This window comes from Rhamphochromis longiceps, linkage group LG1, assembly GCF_057381845.1.
Source record: "Rhamphochromis longiceps isolate RC_006_pf linkage group LG1, R_longiceps_female_GT1.1, whole genome shotgun sequence".
Lineage (NCBI taxonomy): Eukaryota > Metazoa > Chordata > Actinopteri > Cichliformes > Cichlidae > Rhamphochromis > Rhamphochromis longiceps.
The window spans coordinates 11,517,337-11,534,593 of record NC_140557.1 but is presented as its reverse complement, the minus strand read 5'-3'; the positions used below and the strand labels follow the sequence as shown (position 1 = coordinate 11,534,593).

At 40.1% G+C, this 17,257-nt stretch overlaps 1 protein-coding gene across 4 annotated transcripts in view; it reads right to left on the bottom strand.

The window, feature by feature from the left end:
- shf (Src homology 2 domain containing F) overlaps positions 1 to 17,257 on the bottom strand; it is a 91,426-nt gene that overhangs the window by 71,345 nt on the left and 2,824 nt on the right. For all 4 annotated transcript variants that reach the window (XM_085382206.1, XM_085382357.1, XM_085382284.1 and 1 more), the window contains exon 2: positions 4,888 to 5,020. In XM_085382206.1, coding sequence (XP_085238332.1) covers positions 4,888 to 5,020 — 133 coding nt within the window. The remainder of the gene's footprint in view (positions 1 to 4,887; positions 5,021 to 17,257) is intronic.

Here is a 17,257-nt window from a genome sequence, read left to right as displayed (position 1 = left end):
GCGCACAGCAACAAGACACGCACCACAGTTCAAGTTATGTTCATCCTCAGTTGCCTTAGGATGTTAAAGTTGAACTGATTCTAAACTTGACCCTCGAAATGAACTCATGGTGCGCAAAGTCTTGTTGACACTGAAGATCAGTGTGCTTCTTCTGAGTTTGGATGCTACAGACTTTTCCACTGAATTCTTCCCTTTCATTTTTAAATCCTAACTGGAAACCAAGCACTTGTCACCAGTGAAATCTGGGTCAGTTTAACACAGAAATTGTGTTCAAATTTGAGCTCACAGTGATCACAGACATACACATGTAGGTGACCAGAATACACCTCTAGGGAGCAATCTGAAAATAACAGCAATGCTCAAATGTTCTTCTTCTTTTCCTTATATTTCAAATTGCTGGCATGTCCCAGTCTTTGAAGTAACTTCCGCTTAGTCATGCTGTTGTTCATACAGCTGCCTTTTGGCTGATCACAACCAAATTTCTACTCAAAGCTGTGCAAAACCACAAGTAACGATTAAACTCTAAAGATGTCATCAAACTCTTGGAATTGTATACCTGAGTCTGTGGTTCCCGGTGTTTATGACATGGCTTTTGTGTCACAAAACAAGGAACTATGCAGTTCAAATGAGGTTATCTGAAGACACTACAGTATAATTACTGTCACTGATCAGAAAATGTATTAAACGCTCACACTTCGACTGAACCAACGTGTGTGTCTGCTGAATGAGGTGAGCGCAGACGTGTAGACACATAAAAAGCTAGAAGAAGATGATGAAACAGTTAAGATGAAACAGTTTCTATAAAGAAACAGTTAAAAAGTCAGCGGATGAGTCATTTTAGGGGCAGGGATAGCTCAGTAGGTAAAGTGGTCGCCCCATGATCGGAAGGTCGGCGGTTCGAATCCACTTAACGGCTACCCTGAGGTACCCCTGAGCAAGGTACCGTCCCTACACACTGCTCCCCGGGCGCCTGCTTAGTGGGCTGCCCACTGCTTCACAGAGTGAATGGGTCAAATGCAGAGAAAAACAAGTAATTTCCCCATGGGGATCAATAAAGTATCCATTATTATTATTATTATTATTATTATTATTATTATTATTATTTTCAGTCTACTTCTTAAAATGAAAACAACGGAATTTGAATGAAAAGAACAGAATTTGATCAAAAACAAAAGAATTTAAATGAAAACGACGGAATTAGAATGTATAGAACAGAGTTTGCATGAAAGCAACAGAATTCTAAAACAAACAATAGAATTGGAATAAGAGTAGAATTAGAATGACAACGACGGAATTTGAATGAAAACGAAAACGACGGAATTTGAATGAAAACGAAAACGACGGAATTTAAATGAAATGAACGGAATTTGAATGAAAACGACATGAAAACAACGGAATTTGAATGAAAACGACAGAATTTGAATGAAAACGACATGAAAACGACAGAATTTGAATGAAACCGACAGAATTTGAATGAAAACGACATGAAAACGACGGAATTTGAATGAAAACGACGGAATTTGAATGAAAACGACGGAATTTGAATGAAAACGACATGAAAACAACGGAATTTGAATGAAAACAACGGAATTTGAATGAAAACGACAGAATTTGAATGAAAACGACAGAATTTGAATGAAAACGACATGAAAACGACGGAATTTGAATGAAAACGACATGAAAACGACGGAATTTGAATGAAAACGACGGAATTTGAATGAAAACGACGGAATTTGAATGAAAACGACGGAATTTGAATGAAAACGACGGAATTTGAATGAAAACGACGGAATTTGAATGAAAACGACATGAAAACAACGGAATTTGAATGAAAACGACATGAAAACAACGGAATTTGAATGAAAACAACGGAATTTGAATGAAAACGACATGAAAACAACGGAATTTGAATGAAAACAACGGAATTTGAATGAAAACGACAGAATTTGAATGAAAACGACATGAAAACAACGGAATTTGAATGAAAACGACAGAATTTGAATGAAAACGACATGAAAACAACGGAATTTGAATGAAAACAACGGAATTTGAATGAAAACGACATGAAAACAACGGAATTTGAATGAAAACAACGGAATTTGAATGAAAACGACATGAAAACAACGGAATTTGAATGAAAACGACAGAATTTGAATGAAAACGACATGAAAACAACGGAATTTGAATGAAAACGACATGAAAACAACGGAATTTGAATGAAAACGACAGAATTTGAATGAAAACGACATGAAAACAACGGAATTTGAATGAAAACGACGGAATTTGAATGAAAACAACAGCATCTGAATGAAAACAACAGCATCTGAATGAAAACAACGGAATTTCAATGAAATGAATAGAATTTGAATGAAAACAATGGAAGTTTAAAACAAACAGAATTAGAATGAAAACAACGGAATTAAAATTAATTGGAAAGATGTTTTCATAAGAGACTATTTTACACACAACTTTGAGTTTGCAAGTTGAGACGGTTACAGTCCATTTTATGAGAAGGTAGACAGACCATTTTATAGACGGTATAAATTTGGCCAGCAGTAATTAAATAATTAAAACTTGCTTTGACAGTCATAAATAGAAAAGTTTGTGTTGTGCTGGCATGTTTAGGGTTTGGTGTCCATCTGCACCCATCTGTGGAACCAGTAGTGACATAATTAGACAGAATTAGGGTCAAAAGGACCTCTTTTGCTAGAGTGCAGCAGTCTGTGCAATAGTTCCTCCTTCTCCTGTTAGCTGATGAAATTCTGAGTGTGCAGCTCTGCCTGACTAAGATGCTGTCAGAACGAAAGATGCAGCAATTACTCTATAGCATAGCCAGTATGTTGATGCATTGGTGCGTGCATCCGGCCTTGCACAGTGGGAGAAAGTGAAAGAGCCTGACCCTCATATCTCTGAGACGCCCTTGGGTGAGGCATTTGACCCCCAACTGTACCAGTGGAGCTGTAGTGTGCAGCTTCCAAGTTTGAATCTGGAATTTGGTAGCTGTGTGAATATGGAGGAAAGCATTTACTAAAAAGATTATTCATCCCCAGTGTTTCTTCTATACTTGGTTCTGTGCAAAGGTCTTGAGCCACCCATAATTTCTTTATATATTTTGCCAGGGGAATAGGTGCAGCGATTTACTGCAACATCCGCAAACATACATGGAAATACAGGGTATAAGGCAAAAACAGAGTTTGTACATTTCTGATATTTGCTACGATCGCCTCTGCTGTTCAACACAGCCTGAACCTGAAGCTTTCTTGTGGTTTCTTTAAGTGGACTTCATGAATACATCTCTTAAAAGACAGTCAAAATGTATTTTCTCTTTGGATGTTGCTTGGCTTTTGTTCCATTCTGTGTCAAGATGATCCTATACTGTTGAGGTCCTGACTCTGGGGAGGCCAATCCAAGGGTTTTTTATCTATCCAGGTATGCTTTTACTGCATCACAAGAACATCTCGCTTCTGGGCATCAAAATATAAACGATCGAAGGGGATGTTCAAGACTTTTGCACAGTGCTGTATGTGGCCAGTATGTTAAATGTAATAACTTCTTTCATGTCCCTGATGGCATCCATTGAGGAAATAGCAATCCAAGGACTTTGAATATTAAAATATAGACAGTAAGTATATATAGATCTCTTCAAAGCTCTCTTTATACAACACCCCACCAAAAAATGGCAATCAATACATATAAAAAATGAAAGCAGGAAGCCTGAAAATAACACCACCTCAGGTTACAAAGATAGCAACGACCAGAAAAATAAAGTGAAAACTTAATTGAATCAAACAGACAGCTACTGCCAGAATAGAACTGTTTGTCAATATAGCCAAATGCAGAGCTGTGTCAAGTAAAATTTATAAAGCAGCCAAGAACTTGGAATAAGCTCAAGATTCTAGCGATACCACAAGTCTTGTTGAAATTTCTTTTTTCCTTTTACGGCTTTCTCATTCCGAGAGAGGCGATTTATCCTGAGTTTTTGTACTCTGCAGAGGCAAAGACTCGGCCAGAGGTCAAACCAGTAAGACAGATAAAAACAAGAGATTGTCTGGAGGCCCATTAAAAGAAAATTGTTGTAGAGGGACAGAGACATTCACGTCCTGCCTCCGTGGTAGCAAATGGAGCAATGTAAGGGCTGGTTAGAGGAAACAGTATACGGATCATATGTCTGTGGATCGGGACTATCATATACAATACCTTTTAGTCAATTCACAGTCACAGTTCCAAATCTGCTATTCATATTTTCCATCATCCTCATCTTGGATACTAAAGTCAGTAAAAGAGAGGAAAACAGCTGCCACTTGTTTTGTTTGCTTAAAGATATTTCCTCAGTTCTCTTTTTCCTTGTGCATATTCCTTGCTCTTTGTCACCGCTTTGCTCAGCCACAGGATGAACGTGCAGTGACGAAGCCATATGGGGAATGTGGTTAGACTAAATTCTTGTGTTAGCACACAGCTATTGTTGTCGAGAATTTTAAAAAAAGCCTTCCTGGAAATCACAGCAAGCGGTTGTCTCCGTGTCTGCACAGTTCAATGAAAAATATATACATATAAAATCTCCTTCTCCTAGAAGCATTGCATCATTTAAATCCTTGCATGATTTTTTTCTTATGGGCAAAATCACAGCTTTTGAAAATGGTTTGACATCTTTTGTGACACACTAGTCATTTATGCTCTGCTGCACCTGTCTTGTAAAATGGCATCAGGGTATCTGAGCCTCTTCATTAATTCATATAACCTCATCACACTGCATATTAATGACCACTCCACTACAATAAGTCCTTAACTTGTGATTACTGCAGGTGTGGAGAGGGTTAGAAACAGTCATGTGACACATGCGGACACACAAAAGGGTGACTAGAGAGAAGATTTAACATGTTGACCTACCTGCCATCATCTTCTGGGCTTCGTATGGCTCCATGTAACCATCGTTCTCAGTTGTCACTTTTTCTGTGGTGGTCTGAGTGCCGCCAGCCTGCTCGGCATCAAAAGGGTCCGCGTAGTCTTCAAGAATAATGAGCTGTAGGAGATTTTTAAAAAAAGAAAAGAAATAAGGTCAGGTTGAAGGAGAGAAAAAGTTTGAAAGAGCAACCGGGGAACACTGCTGAACACTCAACATGAGTATGGTGCTTTGTGACAGACACCACTTTGGCCCCGGACAGTACCAAGCAATATCCACTGAGGCAAGCCAGAGAATAAAGGGTGAAATACATAAATAATGCCCCACCTCTGCATGCCCCAGCACACCGCCACAATGCCTCAGCTTTTAGCCTTACAGCACACTCTGCTACTGCTGGTTTGCCTAATTATATGATAGCCTTGTGACAGGCCTACATTTCAAAAGTAGAGGAAAGAAGACCACAACTGCTCAACTTTCTTAAGAGAAACAATTTGGCAGATTTATCCCGAGCTGGCAGTGAGCCACGGCTAATTGCAGTCTTGCTTTTTTGCTGAGCATTTTGTGCAGTGGATGGCAATTAGGTGGATGTCCTGAGACCCAGAAATACAGCTCAAACCTTTAGGGAGCAAAGCTAGCCCACTTGTACAGTGCCTTGGGGGGATATTGCTTTCCTTGAAATGTTTGCTTCATTTATGAGCACACCACTTCAAAACTATGGACCTTGAATTTGAAAGGATATAAACTCCCATTTGAACCATCTGTCCTCTTGAGCACTGGCTCTAATAAGGGTGTGTGACTGAGGTCATTTGGACCAGTGGCTAGAAAACGCACTTTTTCTCTGGAGCCTCTGTCTGCTCCTACCAATCAGTGGTTACAAGAGAAGAGAAGGGCAGGGCAGTGCGTGTTACGTAATCTGAAAACATGTTAGTAAAAGGGCCTTTTTTTTTTTTTTTTTTTTTTAAAGGTCAGTGCACAAACAAGAAAACACCTAAATGACTGTGTGAATATGTACGACTGGCACTACACCCAATGAGTCATGTGTAACAGGAAGGGATTTGGTCTCATTATAAACAAGCTCATCACTCATCTGGTGGATGGGAGCGGGAGGGGTAGAGTGGAGGTGGACTGAGGCTCATGCTCGCCATGCTGTGCCTCCACCGAGCCAGCGTTCTTTTGAGAGAAACCTCTGTCCATTTTTGCTGCAGAGAAAGCATACTCCCCGAAAGCCAACTCCATATCCAGGCCACCCATGAGAGTGCCACAAACACACACAGACACACACACACACACACACCTGCCAACCCTCAGGGAAGAAAATGCACAGATACACCCTCAAAATTCGTGCCAGAAACGCAGGAATTTTAACATCATCGATCAAGGTTAAGTATCATTTAATGCAGTCACACATTAAAAAAAAAAAAGAAAAAGACATCTTGAAAAGTTTCCAAGTATTAAATGCAAGTTCACTGTCTAGGGATAATTTGTAAGCTGCTTAGTGACAGGGAAACGCTGGCAGGTATAGTCCTGCTCAGATCATCCTCACTATATGTGGATTAGGCTATAATAGCATAGAAAGTAAAGCACCGCGGATGTGTTCATAGCAGCTACTCTGAGTTAAATCTGCTTTCTTCAGTATTCACTCTCCATCTGTTTGGGGAAAATAACTAGGACTTTTCTTCTGCCACAACATAATTATGGGTTCCTTGAATGTTTTGCTGCTGTGAATTCAAACAGCGGGAAAAATCCAATACAAACATCGTCCTGGTTTGTTTTTGCGCTGCAAAAGATATACATATTTACAGAAAAGCGAGATTAAAATTCAGGCAGTCTGATAAGTGACATCTTTGCAGCCCAAGAGACCCTAAAATTATGCATCAGATCCAGTATCATTACCATCTTGCACCTTCTTGCTTGAAAACAGCCATCGGTAATCATATTATGTGGCAAATCCACTTCAGACACAGAAACTACAAACACAGCCAAAATCTAAGAATAAGTAACCCTCATTAATAAAAACTGGATTCTCCTTAATGGCAAACAAGTCCAGTAGATATCTTACTGTGGTTTACTTATTGCAGCAGAGTGACTCTTAAAGTGACTTTAAAAGGTGTATCATTCATTTACATAACTGCTTTCCTCCAGATGAATTCACTTTAACACAATACAACTGCACAGCGATGTACGAGTACAAGCTAGAGCTCCCATGTTCACATAGCAAAAACTATACTATACTGTATGTTTACTCCTAGCAGTGTGTTAGCAGAGCTCCCTGCTTGAACTCAATCACCTTACCACTTAATGCACCTTCATCATGGGCCAAAGGATGTTTGAGCAAATTTCAGGAAATAATGGCAATCACTCGAGTAATGCGTGGAACCACACCAAATGCATGACATCATACTTTGCCTTTCCTGTTGACATAATGTAGGACAAATAAAGGCTGGGCACAAAACTTCTGAAAGAGAGGGGATGGATGCGATCGTGGATAGAAACCAAAGCCATCATTTGAGATTCAAACGCCATCCTTTGTTTTGCCAGAAGCTTGAATTTAAATTAATCAGTCTTGCAGTCTACCAGTGCTTAATGTTCAAGGCTTCAAAATGTTAGCTGTTTAACAAAGATAGTAGCATAGCACGGGTGGGCAGAGAAAGCAAAACACTTCACTCAAACGTAAGCATCATTTTACCTTCCTAAACTACAAACATAAAACAGCTATGTGCAATCAGTGATAAGTGGGCCTTGAATTCTTCTTCTCTGCTTATCTGCAGGAGCTTTCAGTATTTCAAAAACCCTTTAAATAATTTAAAACATTCTGTTTTGGAGCTACAATCAAGAAATCTGTTGGACGGATTAAAGGGATGCATCCACACTTGTGATTAACAGTACTATTAATCATGATCTCTCATTCCTGCTCATAAGTGCTTGTCATAATGATTTGCATGGTAAAGTGCATGTATATATGAGGCTCAAAGCTGGGAAGTAAATGGTTTTTCGGCATGTTGCTTGTGTTTGTATTTCAGTTAGAACCGAATGTGAACTCATCTTTTTTTAATTCAAAACCAAACTTAAGTATCAGACCAACTAGTTTTCAGTCTCCCCACCAATATCAAATGAAACTATGTAGTACTGATATATCGAGGTCATCAGTTAAGTTTCATTTTGAGTTATGAGGCAAAATCTCATTAAAAAGAGTGACACTGAGCTGTTTGATAAATACCTCACGGAAAATTGTAGACTATATGATCATTATTATTATTTTGGTCTTTAGACCAGTAATGTGTACACGTATGGTATTTTATTGTCATCCATAAGCTGGTAAGAACATTATGAATTTCATCCCACGCAGGTCATTGTTTTGCACTTGGAGATCTCTAAACTACTCACAGTCAGATAAAGTCTATTTGGTGCCATCATACAAGCCCTGCAGTCCAATTCAAGATAGGACAGAGGAGGTGGTTAATATATCCAAATTGTTCCAATGTGTTCTTCTTGTCCCACTGCACTAATGACTACTTGTCAGTAGGACGAACAAGGGGCTTTGAGGAGAGGGGTGCTAGAGAGCAGTGGCGTCGCCTGGGGACACACCATCTGCCTTACGGCATGCCAGGGTGTGTCAAGACTGCAGCCAAGCCACACTTGTCATGAAAGTAAAATTCCCCCCTCAGCACAAGACTGCAGTGCCTCCATATATCAGGTCTTTGCTAAGCTGTGATGTAAGTCTATATAAATCTCACAAAGCCACCTGACGGGCTTAGGCCATGTCCCTGTGGTATCTAGGTCCTTTACTGGTCTGCAGCATAGAGAGAGAACTCACTCAATTACTTTCATTCCACAGTTCAGATTTCGGCTGGCCACGTCTTATACCTGCCAGAGCTCTGGCAGGTATAAGACGTGGCCAAGGAGATAGCAACAGACTTCTTGAGCTGCACTGCGGCTCTCAGGCGATGAAGCCGACTTCAAATCAGTGGGAACAGAGGGAGAACATTAGCAATGGAGGGAGGCTATAATAGGCACCTGCCACTTTGGCTCAATGTCCGTGATGCTAGAGCTTCTAGGATTACACTTTGATTTTACCCTGGTCTTCCATTAGAAGTGAGAAAGCGCAGGCTGCGATCCTCCAGCAGTCTTAAAGCATAATGTGTTTAGTCGGCTCATCAGATAATCAAGAACAAAAGAATCCAAACGAAAAAAATTGAAATCCACAAACTGCATTAGATGAAATTTGAGCACAAATGGTTTAAGGGCAACACAATAGATCGCTGAATACTGAGCAAGCTACATGTCCATTGTTGGCATTTTACAATCCTAATCCATCAGCAAATGGATGGTTTTTTCAGGAAACAGAAAAAAAAAAAAGACTTTAACCATAAAAAAAAAAAGAGGAAAATTGGGATTAACACCACTCCTGTTAAATAAACGCAAGCAGAGTGATGATATTAATGTCATATACACATGAGGAATAGAATGCATCAGAGGCTAGTCAGGGTTCAAGCCCTATAACTACCACAAAAGTCAGCAGGCTGCAGAAAGAGGGAGAAGGGAGAAAGAAAAGAAAAACGAAAGAGGACTGACGTGTGTGATTTATGTCTCGCGCCACAAGGGATTTCAGCCACCGATAACCTAATACAAGTCTGTGCTTAGTGGGTCAATTGCATTAAGGCATTTCAAAAGGCTTCTTTGTTCTTGTTGCTCTTTTGTTCTTCGGTGTAACAAAAAAAGGAAAACATGCCACTATTTAAAGAACAGTCAAGTTAAAGAATATAGGAGGGGAGGGGAGAAAAGACAAAAGCTGAGGAGACACTATTGGAGACTGACTTGTATAAAGAATGCTTTCTCCTGTGGGGTGGAAAAAAATGTTCATGTAAATCCATACTCAGCAAGCTGTACCTCATTGAAATGCCTCTGCTGATAGCTCTCCCACCTTATCGTTGTCTATAAACACAGGATGAATGCTGTGTGGGCAGTCATCCTAAGATAACGTGGCTACATTTCCCCCCCCCCCCAAAGAACATACCAGTGAGAAACACTCCCTCAAGGCAATTTATTTAAGCAAAAGCGATCACAGGCTCTCTGTTGACATAACACAGTTACCATCAATAAGATACTTTTATGTTTCTAAGAAGCAAGCACAAATCTGGTTACATTTCATTGAAAGCCCCTTGTGCAGTCCTGAGCTTTGCTGGGTTCTGCATCTCCCAAATAGATTAGGTAGATGGAAAACTGGCTTTGCCTCTAAAGGAGAGACGGTGCAGGAGTGCAGTTCCTATCATACAGGCCTGACATTAATGAAACTTTATTGAAATGTTTCCTAAGAAACATGGTTGCTGTTAGAGCATTTTGCCTCTTTGGAAGCTTTGAAGAGCGATGTGCATCCTTTAAAGGCCTGCTTAGGAGTCTGCAGGGGTACCTAATCAAATTAATATATTTGCTCTAAAGGCGCTGCCTTGCAATCAGTCACAAGCTACTGCAGTCCATGCAGCAATGAAGAGCACTTCAGTGGAAATAAACAAAAACCCTGTTTATTTCAAGGTGTGTTCATTTGATTTGCTTTTAATCTAATTGGAGAATCAGTCGAGAGCAGCAATTCAGTGTCAGTAAACATGCATCAGCAAGGCAAGAAAAGAAAAATGGAGACTTCGAAGGAAACAAGATAAAAGCACCCCCCACACTTCTTCAGAGCATTTATAGCCTGATCAGGAGTCGCGCTGTAAAATAAACAGAAGCCCCTTTCATTTTCTTTTCATAGCACCATTTAGTGTACCAGCAGCTACTATTAGCATACTCAAAAATACTGCAGCCCATGCACAGCCATCAGTTGTGCACGTGTCGTCCTCAGACATCTGCATTGTGGGTGCTGACTTATTTATTACACCCCACCCCTGTTAAGATTTAGACCACATTAAAATGTTGTTCTGATCTCTGCACTCTTGCCCATGTGGAGCGGCTTTCGCACGCCAGCTAGGGTGAAGCTGGTTCTTTTGGCACAAGTGATTTAGGCTGTTGTTAATCATGGTTTGCATGGGAATGCTTCCAGATGCAGCAACAGCAAAACTGATACCATGCGTCACAATTCAGTGGAGAGACAATCCGGCAATGTAGAAAACAGTTGAGTCAGAAAGGAAGGGGATGTAAAAGATATCAAGTACACCTGGATCGTCCCCACACCGGCACTGTGAGAGCACCATTAACTGTGCAGTGAAATAAAGACAGAGGAAGAAATACAACTGTCAACCACAATGACAGCAAGTAAAAATGACAGAAGACTATGTTATTTTTACCTTTTCGTGATCTTTTTTCAGCTCAGAGTAGACGTTCTGGAAGTTCTTTGTGAGCTCATGAGAATCAACTTGGATAGTTGATACTCATGAGTAATGTGGACTGATAACGAACACTTTTGGGAGTGATCAAGGCCTTGCTGAAACCCATCTCAATGTGTGCATTTGTGCAACTTGAGCAGACACACTTGTGCAGTGTTTGTAGGTTTTAAATATGGTATGTTTTATATCTGTATAGCATGTGCCTTTATACTAAAGGTTTAACTATGTTCAGCAAGTCTAATCAGCTGCTAGTGACCCAGAAAAGCACACATTTCACACTTTAACATCACCACCTGTGAGTAGACTTCTTTACTAAGACAACTGCCAATCATGAGTATCAAATCATTTGCCTTCCTTATCCCATTTACAAGTGGATTAGGATTCTCACAGATCCTAATTCAATAAGGGAGATTGACAGAATCACATAGTGTAATTTTTGAAGTACTGCCTTTGTAGTGCAGAGTTCTTTTTAGACATTATTACCTTCCCCAAAAGCATCTTTAAAAGCAAATGAGAGTAGGCTATAGAACCTCTACACTCTAAACTGCATTTTGGTTGTACTTAACACAGAACACTGCAACCTCGACCACAATAATAGGGCAATTTAAACAATCGCTCCAATTAAAGCTGTCTTGTGCCTTTTCCTAATTTTATGTAGAGTGCTCACAAAATTAACTTGAAACAAAAGCTTGTTCTCAGTGATTATAATAATTATTAAGCCAGTCATCGTTAGCTATTGAAAAAAATGTATGGCTTTTTGTATCGACTTGTTGGGGGAAGCTCAAAAAGTCAGAAGAAAGACAGTGTAAGAAAATAATTTGGTGGCATTGGAAAAAGGCAAGAAGTAAGGGTTTAAATTAAGATTCAGAAATCATCCAAACAAGCTACAATGTGACATTTAAGCCACTAAACAATCAATTTTACAGGTCAAAAAGTAAGTAGATATAAGCATGTTTTATGACATGGTCTCTTATATTAATTGCTCAAACAACATTTCCTGCGGATCTACTCCACGAATAGTATCCAGTGTGGATTATTTCACATATATAAAGAGCTAAATCTGCACCCCCACTTTTCTGCAATTACCTACTCTTTCCCGATCTCCTGATAAATGCATATGCATAGTTTGTTAGCAGAAAACACCCCAACCTGTCCCCAAGGATCCCCTTCATTGAAACGCACTCCACACAGCCACTTAAAAACTCCAGCGAGGGGAAGGGGGGGGGGGGGGGGGGGAGAGAAGCCAGCGGGTTGCACCCTGTAGAGGGGACGCTGCTTTTAATATGTGACAGATATTCAAGATTAAGTACTTGACGACACGCTTGACAAAATCCAATTTCCTTTCTCTGTCCCCATCCTTGTGTGATAGATTTATTGGCAGTGTTTCTGCTACATACACTAAGTGGTGCCACACAAGAGTCAAGAATAATTCAGGTACTGTGATGGAATGTAGGAATTTTCATTAAATATGATAATCCTGTGCTAGTGTGAACAAACAATTTGTCCTCAACACTACAGGCATTACGATATAATGCCTCGGTTTTAAGATATAAGAATAATTTAAGATGGAAAGAAAAAGTTGTCTGCCCACTGAATGTTTATGCTGGCATTTGCAGTGAAAATGCAATATGCTCCCATTTGATGGTTTTATCATAATGTACATGTAAAAAAAAAAACGCCATATTTTAGTGATAGCTTCTATAAGACAAAGTGACAAACAGGAGAATAGGGCTTCATGTAATAACACGATGGGATCCACAGGGAAAGAAGCTTTGATTATGAAAGTGTGATTCACTGAGCAGGGAGGAAAACAAAACGCACTGGCGGCGTTAAACAAAGCTAGAAATGTTTTCACGCTATGTGAGGATGAGCTGACTGAGACTGGGAGCTCTGTGGCCTCAGATTGCCTCTGCTTGGTGAGGATGTACTAAGGTTGCTATACACTGCCCACTGTGACAATAGAGCTAGCGCAGGGTGGAGTTCCATACCGCTGCTATTGCTACGCGGCTTCCCACCTCTCTAAGGAGCATAGCGAACGGCAAGAAAGGCTACGTTCAGATGGTTGAGGAACAGTCACTACTCTGTTTCAACAAAGTTATGTGCCTTTTGCCACTTGAAACTTTCAGAATTCTCAAGTAAAAACAGCCACCAGGAGCATTTTATTAAAAGAGGGAAAAGCAGAATAGACAGCCAGAAAAGAGGGGCAAGCACAAACTTGTCAAGTTAAAAAGGGAATGTCACCAAGTTGTAAACACTTCCTGTCAGGAAGGGAGCACTTCCTTAATCCTGGAGCAACCAAGCCACTCTGCATTTGCTACCATACAACTTCAGACAGTGGTTTAATTCTATTCCTTTAATCTTATCACCAAAACAACTGATTAAAAAAAACAAACAAACAGACTAATTTTAAGAAACAAAAGGAGTAAAACACTATCTTGTCTGCATAAATGATGCAGTAGCATTACAGCAGTTCTATTTCTTTTACTCAAATCTTCTCTCATTCAAAGAATGCATGAAATGAAAAGTCTGGAATCCCGCTCAGAAGAAATGGAAGTGTTCGGCTTCCTGGTGGGCACTTCGATCACAGGGCAGCTCTGTTTGCAAGACGGAAGTCTGGCTGCCTCCTGCAGTGTGACACAAAAACAACAGCAGCCACTTGCATGCACCAAATTAGAAAAGAAAAGAAAAGAAAAGAAAAGAAGCAAATCAGTCTATCTCTAGGACCTCTACAGCAAGGCAAAAAAAATAACTATTTGGTTACAGATGAAGTTTGCATGGCTTTTAAATCAGAGTTAGAGTGAGCTTGCAAAAATACGGCAAAAAGCCACTGCTTTATGCAAATTCTCTCTTTGTGTCTCAGATGGCATGCAAACTCATTTGTTTCTCTTTTAATCTGTGTGTGACGATCTGCCTGCAGACCAGGGCTGCCTGCTTGTACACTCAGCTACACACACTGTCATTAAACAAAACAGAGCCATGTGTCTACAACTCCCTAGCCGCCAGAGCTGCAGCACTAGTCTGCAGGCTAATTGTGACCTGGTGGAACTATACGACTGATGTTTCGGCGCAAAGCTGGAAAAAGCAAATCGAGCAACAAACACAACAGACTCCATCGGGACTCTTTAAAGTGGGAGGAAGGTTCCCTGTTGGAGAGAAAAGAAAATGAGCAAACAATGGCTAAGGGCCATTATTCCCGAGGCCTACAACTTTTATGCGCACGTGGTGGGATGGCTGGGGAAAAAAAACAAAAAACAAAAAATCCACTTTAGCCATGGCTAGTTATTACACTCAATGATGTTAGCTTACAATGTCATGATGTAAATTAAATGGATTTGTGTTTCCACCAAAATGATATCTTGACAAAAGGCAAAACCTTTCCATACTTTAAAAGAGTAACTGTTACATGATGGCTCACATCTTCCACAACAAGATGACCTCATACTGTTTTAGACGAGGTGGAGCTTAAACATTTGAGTTGTTAAACTCAGTGATCCTTCCTTCCGTTCAAAGAGCCCTTCTAAGATTCTTGTTCAGGTCAGGAATGCATTGTAAAGCTCTGTTATCAACAACAATAGAGCATAGAAACGGTGAGTATAAAAAATGTTTGGAATGAAAGACTACATCTGTGGCAGAGGGCAAATAAAACTTATTATTGGACAGTATGATTAAAAAAAAAATGCTGTAGATGCTTAGCATAACTCAGGAAATTCAAGGCATTCCTGAGCCCTTTAGTGGATACATGGGTCAAAGTGGAAATGAAGAAAACACTCTTACAATCAAGCTTGGCATATCTCACCAGTAACATCACTGTCTAGTCCTCATTGCTATGATTCAGAAAAGCCATAACAACACGCAAACTTAATTATGTGACACAGTTTAACACAATTTATCAAAATAGTGAGTCACAATGTGCCCGCAACTACCGAGCATGATTATGAGAAACAGCAGCTGCAAAACACAAGACAGCACGACACAGCTTTCACACCAATCTGTTGATTATTTCAACTTGGGCATAAAATTGTCACAGCAGTGGAAAAAAAACAACAAAAAACACCACACATCCCTTTTTAGTACTGCTATACAATAATTCCATTATACTATATTTATTCAACAATTCAACATACGAAAGACATGACTTTAAGATATATTCTTCCAACTGAGCGAACACAAATAGGTTCGTGAAAGACTAGAGAAACAGCTGCCAAACCGCACTGCTCCAACAACCAGTCAGGCCTGCTATCAACCTCGCCAGCCTCCGTCTGATACAAAAAGCCAGAGAACTGCAAGTAAAAGGTGAGCTATAACAAAACATGATGGGCTCTCATGTTTTCATCCATTTTCTGGCTCCCTGAAGAAAAGCACTCTCGCAGACCCAGGTGATATTGATGTTTGTGCTTGACATTTTTCCTATCACTGGCAGAGATGAGACCGTGAAAGGCCAGTGGGATGCATTTATACAACTCCACTGATGTCTGGAGTGCCAGGGTGAAAGGCCAAGCGGAAATATTCAGGGTGTGGGGAAATGAAGCTGAGCGGAGATTAAACATGCACTACCGGCAGTGTAATGTGCATGCAGTCCAGACAGTCTGACCAATGCAAAAGACAAGGAAATGTGTCGGTAGAAGTATATGAACTCGTACCAAGTTTGATGTTTTTGCATTCCCGACCTTTTTATAGTAATACAATCCCTAAACTTTACCCCAAGACAACAGCTATACGTGAATGCTATGGTAAAGTTAAAAAAAATAAGAAATAGCACATTAACTTTTCCCAAGCTGATCACTTTTAATGCATATGGCTGATAAGATTGGATTTTAACCCTAGCAAATGTAGGAATCTCTGTGTATCAGTCTCTCATTGCGTTTATCGACAACTGTTCACCAATCCAGTTCAGATACAAGGGAACATATTAATGGGAACTTGAGTAAAAGCAGTGACAAGTGATTTTTTTTTTTTTTTGGGGGGGGGGGGGGGGGGGGGGGGGGGGCGGCTGTACTATCTGTTGGTAATGGAAGACACTAGCAGCACATAGTACGTTCTTATATCCTCCAAGAATGCGAAAAACACTACCGATCTTGGGAGGGTATACCACAGTTTTTTCTCCTCCAGCAAAATCTATTGAAATTCAGAGTGAGGTCTTGTAAAAAGGTGCACAGAAGGAAAATAAGCATAGAGGATATCTGTCTATCCAGATGCCTCTGCAGGCTGCACAACAACTGTCTGCAAGCCTGATCCAACTACTCATTTCTATAGACAGAAATACAAGCTGGCTTGTGGGATCACTGAATCAAAGGTACTACGGGCAGTAAAAAGAGCCAAAGTTAGATGGAACAGCCGTTTCCCAGGTGCACTGACAGATACCGATGATGACAGGCACCACTCCGCCCAGATGGAGCACCCTGTCAGCTCTCCGTTATTGCTTTTGTTTACACATTTTCAAATGGAGCTCATCACCACTTTTGGGTGTCCTTGAGAGAAGTTAAGTTAGTGCTGAGTAGAGCGATGAGCTGGGAGATGAGGCCTTTAATTATATCCAAGGCAGGATGATAATTGATCATCTCTCTCAGCTCACTGTACCATGAAGGGCTTGGCATCATTAAAAACAAAATGCATCACAATACTTTGAAAATATTAATCTATGAGTTAAACGCCATAGTCTGCATAAAACTCCATGTTAAAAGTGCAAATCAAAGTAAGCGCAAAAAGATTATTTGAAATTTTATGAGATGAAATGGAACACTTTGAAATTGTAAGAATAGATACAGTGTTCTCACTTCAGAAAATTCACTCCACTCTGCTATTGGCATTTCAGGCATTAGGCAAGCAGTGATATAATTAGAATTCATGAGTCAAGTAATTAAAACATCAATGTAACTGAGCAGTGCTGTTAAGGCACTTGTGCGCTTTTTACAGAGTCTCCTAGCAGTCAGCATTTAGTCTGCAGCAAGACAAATAACTATCACTATGACTGGGAATCTACGCTTAGATATGTGCTACAAGGTGGAAACACACTTCTTTTTATCATTATGCAGATACCCCT